General features: G+C 46.8%; 3 protein-coding genes across 3 annotated transcripts; 1 reads left to right on the top strand and 2 right to left on the bottom strand.

The window, feature by feature from the left end:
* Positions 1-3,645: 3,645 nt before the first annotated feature.
* LOC310871820 (general vesicular transport factor p115-like) lies at positions 3,646-6,417 on the bottom strand (the record flags this gene model as incomplete). The annotated part of the gene is made up of 1 exon (XM_083783455.1): positions 3,646-6,417. The coding sequence occupies one exon, from the start codon at positions 6,415-6,417 to the stop codon at positions 3,646-3,648; it is 2,772 nt and encodes a 923-aa protein (XP_083639581.1).
* A 1,322-nt stretch (positions 6,418-7,739) lies between these two features.
* LOC310872206 (glutamine synthetase-like) lies at positions 7,740-8,858 on the bottom strand (the record flags this gene model as incomplete). The annotated part of the gene is made up of 1 exon (XM_083783950.1): positions 7,740-8,858. The coding sequence occupies one exon, from the start codon at positions 8,856-8,858 to the stop codon at positions 7,740-7,742; it is 1,119 nt and encodes a 372-aa protein (XP_083640076.1).
* Positions 8,859-9,773: 915 nt separating this feature from the next.
* On the top strand, positions 9,774-10,469 carry LOC310871819 (dolichyldiphosphatase 1-like; the record flags this gene model as incomplete). Its single annotated transcript, XM_083783454.1, has 1 exon — positions 9,774-10,469. One exon carries the CDS (start codon positions 9,774-9,776, stop codon positions 10,467-10,469), a length of 696 nt encoding a protein of 231 aa, XP_083639580.1.
* Positions 10,470-13,052: the final 2,583 nt, after the last annotated feature.

The following is a 13,052-nucleotide window of genomic DNA, read 5'->3' as shown; positions in this document are numbered from 1 at the left end:
ATGATGCATCTCAAGGGGTTTATCCTTTCAATAAAGATATATAATAATAACTATGACGTAAAATTCTCCATTCATTGTCAATGGGAATTTAATTTTTGTGTAGGACAAAGTTTGTGGACAGACACCAACAGCTGGATTTTTTTTTATATATATATATATATATATATATATATATATATATATTTTTTTTTACAGGTATGGTGTAAGCTATGTGAGCTTAGTTTACCATGGTCACAGATCCATACTCATATTCCATCATATTCAAGGGCTTTTGGAGAGAAATGAAACTCCGTCACTTTACTGCAGAGGTTCACCATGGTGCTTGTTGACGCTCATTAACCCTCTGTCTGCCTCTTAGTTCCTTCTGACCCAGAGCTTCTTACAATCTACAATTTAGGCATTTAGCAGAGGCTCTTAATCCAGAGCGATTTACATTAATGGGAAGTGCATTCCATAGTTTTGGAGTCAGAAGGGTGAAGAGTTTGGGACGTGTGGAGCGTTGTCCCAGCGATTTTAGTGAAGGTACTTCCAGCATCCCTGCGTCGGCTGATATGAGTGTGCGGGAGGGTTTGTAGGGTTCAATCAGACTTGCAAGATATGGGGGGATGGCATTGGCATACCTTTGGTTGCCTTGAATGCCAGCATCAGAGTTTTGTATTCTGTGCGGGCAGCGACCAGGAGCCAATGGAGCCAGCGGAGAAGGGGGGATCGAGAATTTTGGCTGGTTGAAGACCAAGCGAGCTGCGGCATTTTGGATCAACAAAGATTCTTGTTAGCAGCTCTGGGTCAGCAAATGTGCTCGTGATGGTGGTCAGTGTATTTTTGTTTTCCGCACATCATTTCAGAATATCATTTTGAACAGTTTCAAAACTAGGGATGTCCCGATACACTTTTTTAGCTTCCAATCCCGATACAACAATTTCTGTGTTAGCCGATACCGATACCAGTGTCATGATCTCATGTTGTGGTTATAGCTATCTAAATATCTCGTGTTGTGTTTATAGCAGACTCCTCACTCAAATGTGCACTTGCAGTTTGGGCAATTCCAAAGCAAACTCCACATGTCCCAACATTTACCTGCCCTGTGTTGGATCGCTGGTTAGACTGGCATATTCACCGATACCGATATGATCCGATATGACAAATAAGGGGCCGATCCGATACTTTTACCGATACCAATACAGTATCGGGACATCTAGTCAAAACGTGTGAAGCTATACATAATCCTGCATTGAGTCTGTTCGCTTCCTGTAGGTGGTTGTCGCTCGCAGCCAGCTTCTCTCTGACCTGAAGCAGCGTGATGACGGTCCCCAGGATGTGCAGCTTGTCTCTGATTCCTAACACCTCTCTCCACATGACAGGTAAGGAAAGGAAAGGTACTATGTTTATCCAGGGTAACTGGACTAAGCTCAAGAACTTGTTTACAGCCAGGCCCTGCTCATAGAACATTTCATGGTAGGGGTTCAATGCCTTGTCCAAGGGCACTTCAGCGGTGGTCATTTTAACGTGCCGGTCCGGGGATACGAACTAGCGACCTTCCGATATCAAGACCGGAGGGGGTTGCTGACACAACGCCGCTCTGTCTCTCATCGACCAGTCTGCGGTGTCCTTGAGCCCCCCCCCCCCCCCCCCCCCCGGCCTCACTCACACACACACAACAGAAACGCAAGCAGCAACGCTCCGTAAGCCTTCACTCTGGAACTCAGTCTGTGCAGATGTTGTTGTTTCTTACAAAATGTGACTCTTTCCCTTCTATCTCGTCTTGTTTTTTTTTGGCTATATATATTTTTGATATAACATTGATTGGTTAGTTCAGGGGGAGGAACATGGTTTCAGGGACGGTGTTGTTCTCCTCAGAGCAGTGGTTCCCAAAGTGGGGACCAGGGACCCCCAGGGGTCCTTTAGGGAGTGCCCTGGGTCCCCAGCTAAATTATAGTTTGGAACCATACTACAATTGCATTTTATGTAGTCATAGCACTTTATAGTACATATGTATAGTATAATATAGTATAGTATGAAACTATATATATATATATATATATATATATATAAACTATATTTATATATATATAGTTTCATGATATCATAGATACTCACTCCACTGTTACGTTCTTAGCTTACGCATGTTTCATGATAACTACTTTTTAATTATATATGTGATGTATTGCCATGCTTTTTGTTATTTCTTAATGTAAATCGCTCTGGATTAAGAGCGTCTGCTAAATGCCTAAATTGAACCAAATGGACCCTTATTGGACTGCAAGTACAAATGGAACTGGTTCCAAAACCAGTTGACCAAATTGATATCCATGTATCTGGCCATAGACCCCCATCTGTAAATGTTTTGTGCCAGCTGGGTACCCCAGAAGAGAAGATTTGTCTTGTGAAATTCAAAATGTTAATTATACTTCAGCGAGGCGGCCTCGCTGCAACCCACAATAAAGGGCTCCCCGCAGACTGTATAGAAGGCCACAATAAAGTCATGACATGGGACTATTAAACAGGGCAACGGTGTCGCTTGACCTCAAAACGAACGTTTATCAGATAATTGTTGGAATAATATGATTATGATTAAATTAATTATGACGTTTTCATATGTAAAAGATTGGTGGGGAAACAACCACCAACCACACCAACCCTGCACAATAGTTATTATGCTACAAGGAAAACTATAGTTTTCATTGAGGTTTTACAAATAATATTATATATCATAATATATTTTTTTATAATGTTTTATATGATAAAATTACAAATTATTCCTACTACATACAAGGCACAATAGGAAAAGCGAATCCAACTTAATGTTAATTACCGGTATATACGATAATAAAACAAATGAGAAAAACATTTAAGAATGACAAAAAAAAAGAAAACAAATACTATGTCTGCAGTCTTCTGTATTTACGCTCGAGATTGAAACTATATAAAAGAGACTAAACATAAATATGGTCTCTCTTGCTACGGACATGTCAACAAATAGTGGTAAATGGTGCATTTATATGGTGCCTTTATCCAAGGCTCTTTACAGAGATTGTGCATTACATTCACACATTCACACACACATTCATACACCGATGCCGGAGGAAACCATGCAAGGCACCAACCTGCACATCGGTGACTTGCTCAAGGACACTTCGACACTAACTCTGTGGGAGCCCGGGTTCGAACTGGGACCCTTGCTGTTTCCATCACTCTACCCCTGAGCCACTGCCGCCCAGTGCTGTCCATGGTTCTGAAACAGGGCTTACATTTACAGTAAGAGTGGTACCGGGCCAATGCATGGCACCAGAGAACATTTATACCCTCAGTGTCAGGCTGCTAGCAGCTGTTGTAGCCGATACATACACAGAGGGAAGAGAGAGTTGCGTGTGCGTTTGAGTTAGAAAGAAAATCTGACAAGGGACAAAATCACACTACATCTGGACTTGCAGTTCAGACATGAGAAAGGGTGAGTAAGTTATAGCGTCGTAGAGTTATACTTTTTGGGGAAGGCTAACGGTAATATTATCTCTGAAATGTCGTAATTAGTTAGTTATACTACCGGTACTTGTTACTGGGATAAGTTAAAGTATAATTATCATGGTGCCAGTGTGACCCACACAGAATGTAAGATATAGTAATAGTACTTGCTTGGTTTTAAGTAGTTTAATTAGCCGTCCATTGTAAAGGGATCGGTGCTGGATCTTGTCCGGCCCGATAGGGGCCTGTAGTGTCTTCATCTTCACTGGTCTCTCTCGTGTCTCCGAGGCCGTCGTCTATCTTCTGGTCCGCTGGCGGCATACACAGCTCATCGTCCTGCTCCTTGACCTCCTGCAGCTTGGACTCGTCAGTCTGTGGGAAGACCCCCGAGCTCATGGCTGAGGCCAGCTGCTGCAGCCCCGGCATGCAGCCCTCCGACAGGCTTGTCACATCCTCTTCGAGTTTCTCTCTCAGTTGGGCCAATAGGCTCTCCGTTGCCGCCATCTTGGCCGAGTCTGCCAGGCCCTCAATGATGGGAACGGTTTCTGTTGTTGTTGTTGACCCAGCTTCAGCTCTCCTCGTCGGCTCCTGACTCTCCGTCTGCAGTTGTCCGACTTCTGCCGCCGGCTGGCACTGACTCCTCGGTGTCTCCGACCGGATTAGTTCTATGTGCTCTTGGCCTCCTGCTGAGACCGTCCGTCGCCCGTCTGACCTCAGGCTGTTGATGAGCACGTCTCTGTCGCGGAGCTGTGCCTGCAGCAGACTGCAGCTGCACTGCAGCTCCTCTCGGAGCCGCACCAGTTCCTCCACCTGAGGGCCGTTGACCTGGGCGGCGTCTGAGTGGCTGCTGTTGGCCTGGCTCCGGTTATCCTTGTCCAGTGTAAGCTTGAGGTTGTCATACTGGTCTTTGTGCTGTTGGATCTGGGCCTCCTGCTGGGTGATGGTGGTCTGCATTTGTTCATTCTGTTCGTTCAACTTCCGGATCTGAGCGTCCCGTTCTTCGATCAGGAGTTGGCCGTCTTTGTACCGAGTCACAATGCTATCGTGCTGTTCCAGCGTCTTCTTCGCCTCCTCCTCCTCCTTCTTGTCATCCTCACTGGACTTGTGCAACGCTGTAGTTATCACACCCTCCATTTCCCTGACCAGCTTAGCAAACTGGTGATCAAACAGCATCTGTTCTGCAGAGAGGAGTACAGGCTCAGGTTGGGGTTTCTGAGCTGCTCTCGAGTACAACTCGTGTTTGGTGATGAAGCCAAGCTTCTCCACAAAACTCTCCTTCCCGATACGCTTCTCAATGAGCTGCTTCAGTGTCTCCTTGGTGTAGTTCTCCAGTGAGTTGTCGTTGTAGCACATGCAGATTCCCAGCAGCAGTGCACACAGGCCCTGCACCAGCCTCTCGTCCTCACCCAGGTTTTCGGAGATCATCTGACCTGTCAAAAAGGGAACGTTCTCCTGGTTATGCAGGAGCCGTGCGACGGCAACTGGACAGCAGCTGGTCCAGGTACACAGCAGAATGAGGAGGCCCACCCTGGTCTGCACTTTACTGCACCGAGAGAGGATGCCGGTGCAGTGCTGCAGGAGCAGCAACGGCGGCTTGCCCAGGCTGGTGCACAGCTGCACACGGAGCAGCTGCTCCTTCTGGGTGACGTTGTGCTGCAGGGTGTGGGCCAGGGCCACGGCTGCACACCAGTTGGACAGGGAGTCGGCCGAGAACAAGCCCCCGCACAGCAGCCGGCCTGCAGAGACGGAGTTGGCGGAGGAGGAGGGCAGCAGCGTGGCCACGATCTCCCCCTGGACCTTTTCGTTCTTGTGCAATAAACACTGGAAGCAGTAAAGAACGGCGCAACGCAGCACAAATGGCTGACTCTCATTCACCATGGACATGAGCAGCCCCACAATGGCTGGTCTCGGTGGGTTAGAAGGAGCACTGACGGACGCAAAGTAGTCCTGGTTGATCTGTGACCCACGGATGACCTCTGACAGAGTGTTGAGGATCTCCGTGAGGGTGTCGGCTGGTATGCTAGTGGCCATGAGGATGGTGCAGAGCTGCTGCAGTAAGCCACATTGGTACATTGATTTCTGACAGGCGGCCGTGACTTGTGGAGTGTTTGTTGGACACACCATCAATCGTACCAGCTGCATCATGAGTTGAAGGTTGGTGACTTTCTGGGCTGACCAGTATGAGTTATCGTAACTGACTTCGAACCACGGCTTCATCCTCCGGATGTAGGAGCTCTCCTTGAAGTAGTTCTGGTTGGAGCTGTTGTTCTTCAGCAGGTTGAGGAGGAGCAGCAGGCAGTCCTCCACTACAATATCGCCATCACTGCCGCCTTCCTCCGTGATGATATCTAGGAGGCGTTCAAAAGCATTCTCAAACGCCACAATCTTTTGAATGGCAGGGTTGCCTTTGGTCAGCTGCTGAAGCAACAGCAAGCCATCATTGCGGATGACTTCCCTGGCATCTGCCAATAAGTCCACTATTCTGGAAACACCCATTGGGCTGGCAAGGACGATGCCTTGCACGTGGGCACGCTTGTTCTTCAAGAGGGTCGTCAACAGCTTCACTCCTGGCCACCGCACATGGAAGTCAAACTCCTCCAACAGCGTAAGCACCAGGGTCACATGTTCAGAGTCCTGGATGAACTTTTCTGTCAGCAAGCAGGTATTCTCGCCTGGTACATCTTCATTGCAGATGATATATAATGTGTCCAGGGCGTAGCCGAGGATCTCGGAATCAAAGCTGTCCGTTTTCATTACGTGGACAAGGTGCTCCATTGCCTGGTTACCAACTTCTATACGACATGTCTTAGAGAGGGTCTTGAGGTCCCTGACGGCATCCCTCCGGTCCTCCAGGAGCATGGAAGAAGCCAAGCGATCACACAGATTCTGGATTGTTTCTGCTCCCGACGGCTGTGGATCCTCAGGTTGTCCAAACACCACTCGCCTGAAGTAGTCCATCTTTCTGGACCCTGCTATTGATTTTTATCCAAGGCTTACTTTGTCCTTTTTATATAGTTTCCCATGTGCGTGAGAACCGTTCGAATGTGATTCTCCTCGTATAGGAACAATGACGTGGAGAAACTTGGCAGTGATCGACACAACACTTGAACCTTGAACCTTATATTGAACCTGAGATGGCGCTCTGTGAAGCACAGCATATCTCCGCCAGAGAACCTTGCATCATCGATGTAACATCATATTGACATCCAAATATGAAGTTCCACACAGCTCCATATTTGGCAATGACCAGCGTTTTGGTGGGACGGTGGATCTGTCAATGCGGAGTGAAGTGAACCCAATTACAAAGCAACAGCAAGCAGAGAAGATTTCCCCCCATCAAGCAAGGCTGAAACCTATCTTTATTAGGTCACCATCGACAGCCAGTTATAACCCGACATTGAAACATATCTTAATTACGTCACCATCAATCGGTATATATACCTCTGAGCATACCATAAAAAAGCCAGCATGACCACAATACTTAGAGCACAAGTAATAATGCTGATATGGTGATCTCTGTAGTCCGAATGTTTATGTTCACTCCTTTTTGAGGGGCTAAATACAGATTTAATGTTTGTTTTTTTAAAACGCAATTGACTTTATTGTTCATGGCGTTTGTGTTTGCACCGTTTGTTTTACATCACCTAATCAACATGAGTTAGACTTTAATAGCCCCTCACTTCACACGGGTGTGATTTTATTAATGTGTCAAGAACTGAATAATGATTCTCATAAGCACGTATACCATAATATAGATTTTTTATGAATGAATTCAATAATAATAAATATAATATTGTATACACTCACTGCACACTCTCTCACACACGCACGCACACACAAGGCAAAATAAGTGAAGACATACTTATTTGTTAAATATCATCTAACACTAATTTACACCATATGAGCTCAAAGACAAAAAATAGTGTGTTTGGGTCTCATTATGCTACCCATATCCAGATATGAGGAAGCATCTCTAAAATAGATATCAAACCATGTGGATCCGATTTCAAAATTGTTCAGCACTGCCACTGAGGTGGCATGAAGAAAGAAAGAAAGAAAAGAAAATCTGAACTTTAAATGTTAATTTATTCTTTCATTATTGTTTTGCTCATTTTAAAATGTGCTTTATAAAAAAAACGAGTTTGGTTGAGTCGAACGTGTAGATCTGTGACTAGCCAACGACACACCGTATATGGACAGGACTGTATGTGTGTGGTCCTTGGACAAAAAATACAGCATAATTGTAATGACACTTCATGCGCCTGGCCAGCAGGGTGCACTCATTTGCTGTAATCTGTGGGCTCCTCGCCCTCCTCTTTGAGCAGACACGTGCGTATCAACGCCTCACTGACAACATAGGGGTCACAGTTGGCAGACGGACGGCGGTCCTCAAAGTACCCCTTCTTGTCGTAGCTCACCGCGCGAGGGATGCGGATACTGGCACAGCGGTCAGCCACGCTGGCGGAGAAGTCCTTGATGTTTGAGGTTTCGTTGTCACCGGTCAGACGCCTGGCGTTGTCAAGCCCCCCCTTTGGGTCATAGTCCCGGATGTGATAGCTGTGCCGCTTGCCCAGCCTTTCGATGGACTCTTCGATGGCCTTCAGTCCGCCGTCCTGCCGCATCTCCTTAGTGCTGAAGTTGGTGTGGCAGCCGGCGCCGTTCCAGTTCCCCGGGATGGGCTTGGGGTCGAGGGTGGCCACTACGCCGAAGTCCTCGCAGACTCTGTGGAGGATGAAGCGAGCCATCCACAGGTGGTCGCCCACGCTGATGCCTTCGGAAGGCCCGATCTGGAACTCCCACTGAGCTGGCATCACTTCGGCGTTGGTTCCACAGATCTTAACCCCGGCGTACAGGCAAGCTCTATAGTGGGCCTCCACTATATCCCGTCCGAAGGCCTTGTCGGCTCCCACGCCGCAATAGTGAGTCCACTGAGGGCCACGGAGATTTGAAGGCCAGCCAAAGAGACGTCCATCCGTGCCTAGGAGGGTGTACTCCTGTTCCATACCAAACCAAGGCTGCTGGTTCATCACCATGCTCATGATCTGCTTACACCTGTGCCGGAGGTTGCCCGCAGCAGGCTTGCGGTTATGGTTGAAGACTTCGCAGAGAACTAGCTTGTTGGGGTCTTTCCTGAACGGATCCCTGAACATGGCTGCGGGGATCAGATACATGTCACTGTTGGAGCCCTCTGACTGGCGGGTGCTGGAGCCGTCAAAGTTCCATTCGGGAACATCCCTAATGGTCGTGGGTTCAGAATCCAAAGTCCTGGTCTTGCAGCGCAGTCCCTCTCCAGACCCATCGATCCATACATACATGACCTGGACCTTGTCTCCTTGAGGGAGATTCATGTAGTGCTGCTTGACAACCTTACTCAGGTTTGCACTTGCTGATGTTGCCATTTTAGCCCAAAAGCCTTTGCTAACTCAAGAACAAAGTCAAACGTCTCAAAGACAAATGTACCAAATAGACTTCATTGCTATACTAAATGAGACCCTAGCCCTCTTATGCTGATCTGCCTTGAATGACGAATAATCAAATGTGACGTAACTATGTATGTTTATGTAAAAATGGTGGTTCCGAGGGACAACTCCGACATATGTGGATGACGTAACCAATTTGAGTTTCAAACTTATATATAGGAAACTTAATATATTATTATACAGTATATATAGGCCATTTTGGCAGCTCGACAGACTGCATTTCTAGTGTTATTACCAGGTTATTGTGTGGGTCAAACAAGCACAAAGTACCTGGAGGCCAGTCTGATATACTGTGACGTCAATTGTGTCAGTCAGTCAGGCAGGCTGGCAGGCTGGCAGGCTGGCAGGCAGGCAGGCAGGCAGGCAGGCATGCAGGCAGGCTGGCAGGCAGGCAGGCAGCCAGGCAGCCAGGCATACTATTGTTGAGGGGGCTAGGCCCTTTTTAGATACTGTCCACAAACTTCGTCTTAAACAGAAACATTAAATTCCCATTGACAATGAATGGAGCAATTTTATTTTACGATGATAAGAGTTAGTTCACACGGGTGGGATTTCTTTCAATAATTTAGCTAACTAGCCGAAGTTCTGATTAAATACAGAATACCTTTCCATCGTGTTCAGGTCTCACGATATAATATTCGAATCCTCATGTCCACCTCTGTCTCTCTGTCTGCCTGTCAGACTGTTATTTTAGCCCATATATGGAGACCCCTGTTGTCATCAAAATGACGTCACAGTACTGACTTCATGATCATCATAATATACATTATATGGACTGTCGATCTCGCCTGATGCGAGAAGGACATACGTTTCAGCTGTTCCCAGCAGGGGAAGATGGCATCGGAGGAGCAGTGCTCGGCCTTATCCCATTGGCGGTCCGTCTACCTAACACATGTAGAGTTCCCAGATGGCGATCTCTTGGGACAAGCGCTCGCCTACATCACTCTCCTTCCTATAGCGATCATTGTGGGTTTCGTCACACTCATCGCATTCAAACGGGAACTGCACTCCATCTCGTTCTTCGGCGGGCTCGTCCTGAACGAAGGCGTGAACTGGCTACTGAAGCGCGTTCTCAGAGAGCCACGCCCGTGTCCGCTGGTTCGTTCGACGCCGGCCGTGGGCTACGGGATGCCCTCCAGTCACGCCCAGCTCATCTGGTTCTTTGTCGTTTACTCTGTGCTTTTCCGCCATCTGAGAACACGTCAAACGGACCCGTTGTGGAGGCATGTGCTGTCCGTCACCTTGTTGGGCACGGCCTTGTCGGTCTCGTACAGCAGGGTCTACCTGTTGCATCACACCTGGAGTCAGGTGTTCTGTGGTGGAGTGGCGGGTACCACCATTGGCATATTCTGGTTCTTTTTCACGCGAGAGGCGCTGACGCCGCTGTTCCCCAAGATAGCAGCGTGGCCGATATCAGAGTACTGTCTGGTGCGAGACACGAGCCTGATCCCTAACGTCTTGTGGTTTGAATACACAGTGACGAGATCAGAGGCAATGAACAGACGACAGAAACTTGGACCACGGAGGTAAGGGACTGAGCATGCGCACATGCATAATGCACACACGCACGCGCACAAACACACACACCACACACACACACACACACACACACACACACACACACACACACACACTACACTACTACTATTTCCACCCCCTGCTGCATTTGGGGTGCATGTGTTTGTTGGTCCGATGTCCACCAGTCCTACAGTCCTAGGACTGGTGGACACCCTACCCAAAACCTAAACCTCACAGGAGGAAGCCACGGGTTAGTTTTAACCCACCACAGGAACGTGTAACCTGCCACGCCATGTCGGGAGCCTCAGCCACGGGGGTTAGTTGCCACGGGTTAGCTTTAACCTGCCACGCATGTTGGGAGCCACGCGTGAGTTTTAAACCCGGCCACGGATTATAGTTGTAACCGGCCGCGCATGACAGGAGTGACGCTGTTGTCGGACCAATGCCTGCCCGACTTGTTAGTATGTCTTGATCACCCGCGGCTGGGTCACCTGAGTGAGGGGTATGATGTTGCGAGACCCGTAACCCTGAGGACATTGGGATACAACACTGAGCATACGTCCCGGGTGCATCCATGCAATGTTTTTTCTCGTTCATTCTAATAATAATAAAATCACACCCGTGTGAAGTGATGTATCATCATCATACATCATCTCATTCTGGCCAATCACAATTTGCGTCCCCACTTTTGTCTTCAACGTTTGTGTTTACGTAAACACTTGAAACTGTCCATTCATTGTCAATGTTTGATGTTAGGATAATGTTTGTGTTTATTCTGCATGGCCTACAAGTAGGGGATAATGAAATCTGGGAATACATTTCTTACCAAGAAATGTGTGTTTGTAAATGTCTCATGTATTCATGATTATGAAATCTGAATACATTCCAAGCATTTGTTTTGCATGAAAAACACTCCTTGGGCCAGCCACTTGCCGACGGCCTTTTTTTCTCCCAATTTTTATTTCCAATTTTCTGTACTAAAATGTGTGTTACTATAGTTTACGTTGTAGATTTGGACTATTGTTACAAAACATACATTTACCATTTCTGCCCTATTTAAACTTGAGCTTGTCGATCGGCTAGCTATACATTTGAAACCTGTGAAATGGAACATTCTGCATAACGAGTGCTTTTACTTTTGGTACTTTAAGTATACATTGATGCCTACTTGTAACGGATGCCTACACTGTAATCTTCTGACCTATTGGCCACATGGCATGGGAACTGATGATTCCCAAGACTATACTTATTCACTTTGAATCTTATGTATGAAATGTGCTGATTGTTGTTGTTTTATTATCATTCATTATGTATTTATTATTATTTGTTTTTACAATCCACCCCAAATTGGAATCACGTGTTCAGGTGCACCTCCAAAGGTGCTTTTCACAATTTGACCTTAGGGCCACCAAATGTAGAACTGTAACGATAAAACACGAACTAGAAATTATGACATAGTGATATTTGTCAGGTGAAAGAAGCACTGGTTTCTTTACTTAGTAACGAACGCTCCTCTCAACCGGCCGTCTCAATCATAACATTGGGTTACATAACATTGGGTCTCTAAAGATTTCGGTTACCTGCTTCCCGTTTCCTGGTCATGTGACCTGTAACCAATACATGGCAGCAGCGTGTGTGGCAGCCAATCAGGACTAGGTCCTCAGTATGACTCATGTATGACTGGGTCTTGTACATTTCATGGGCTGTTGTTAGTCAGGTTTCACCTGACAAAAAGCTCAAGATTATTTAAAGTTGTGGTCTTTTAGTGCTATGTGCGTGCGTGTGTGTGCATGCGTGTGTAAAATGAGTGCCCTGTGTTGTGAGGGGGTAACCAGAGACATTCAGTAAAATAAAATAATACATTTATACGTGTGCCAGTACCAGACAACTAAAATAGCAAAAAAACATGGGTGCTCTTTCAAGCTCTTTCAAGTTAACAATGCTGCTATTCGATTTAAGGCAACGCATTCCACGTAACTGCTAGAGTATAACAGGTCTTTTTGAAGCAATAGTGGAGTTGTGAGGTTCACTGTGATTGGTATAATTTATAGGGACACACACAATTATGTATACCTAGCTTGTATACAGCTGGCCCCTTTGGTTCCATGTCGTAACTTTAAAGACTATGCATTCAAACAGTATGCCTTTTTTAGTGTCAGTCGGCTCTGTGAGGAAAAGCATGTGCATGCTTCATGTCAGTGATCATATTGGTTCGAAGTTTCATCCATTTCCGGGTCACCATTAACCTGACGCCACCAGATTGTGGCAGTATTGAGTTCACCAGTTCCCTCCTCCTGCCTGCATCTGGGATCTCTCAAGCAGAAACGATGAACCCGAAGCAGCGGGACAAAGATCTGATATCTCCATAATAATTTCGAGTTGTAGTCTTGTTAGGTTGTGTTTACATTTGCGCTGTGGCTCTTCAATACATCACCAGTCTCGCATTGATCCCGCCTCTATCGGACGCATACGGACGCATATCGCTCCAATCAGCACTGGTTTGGAGTACATCATCTCTGCCCGAGAGAGACCAGATGGAAGCAGGAGGAGGAAGTCACTACTGCCACCATCTGGCGGTGTCGGGTTAGGTCACCA

This window comes from Protomyctophum parallelum, assembly GCF_964188405.1.
Source record: "Protomyctophum parallelum genome assembly, chromosome: 15".
Taxonomy (NCBI): domain Eukaryota; kingdom Metazoa; phylum Chordata; class Actinopteri; order Myctophiformes; family Myctophidae; genus Protomyctophum; species Protomyctophum parallelum.
Note: the sequence above shows the minus strand (reverse complement) of the source record. Positions and strands in the feature narration are given on the sequence as shown.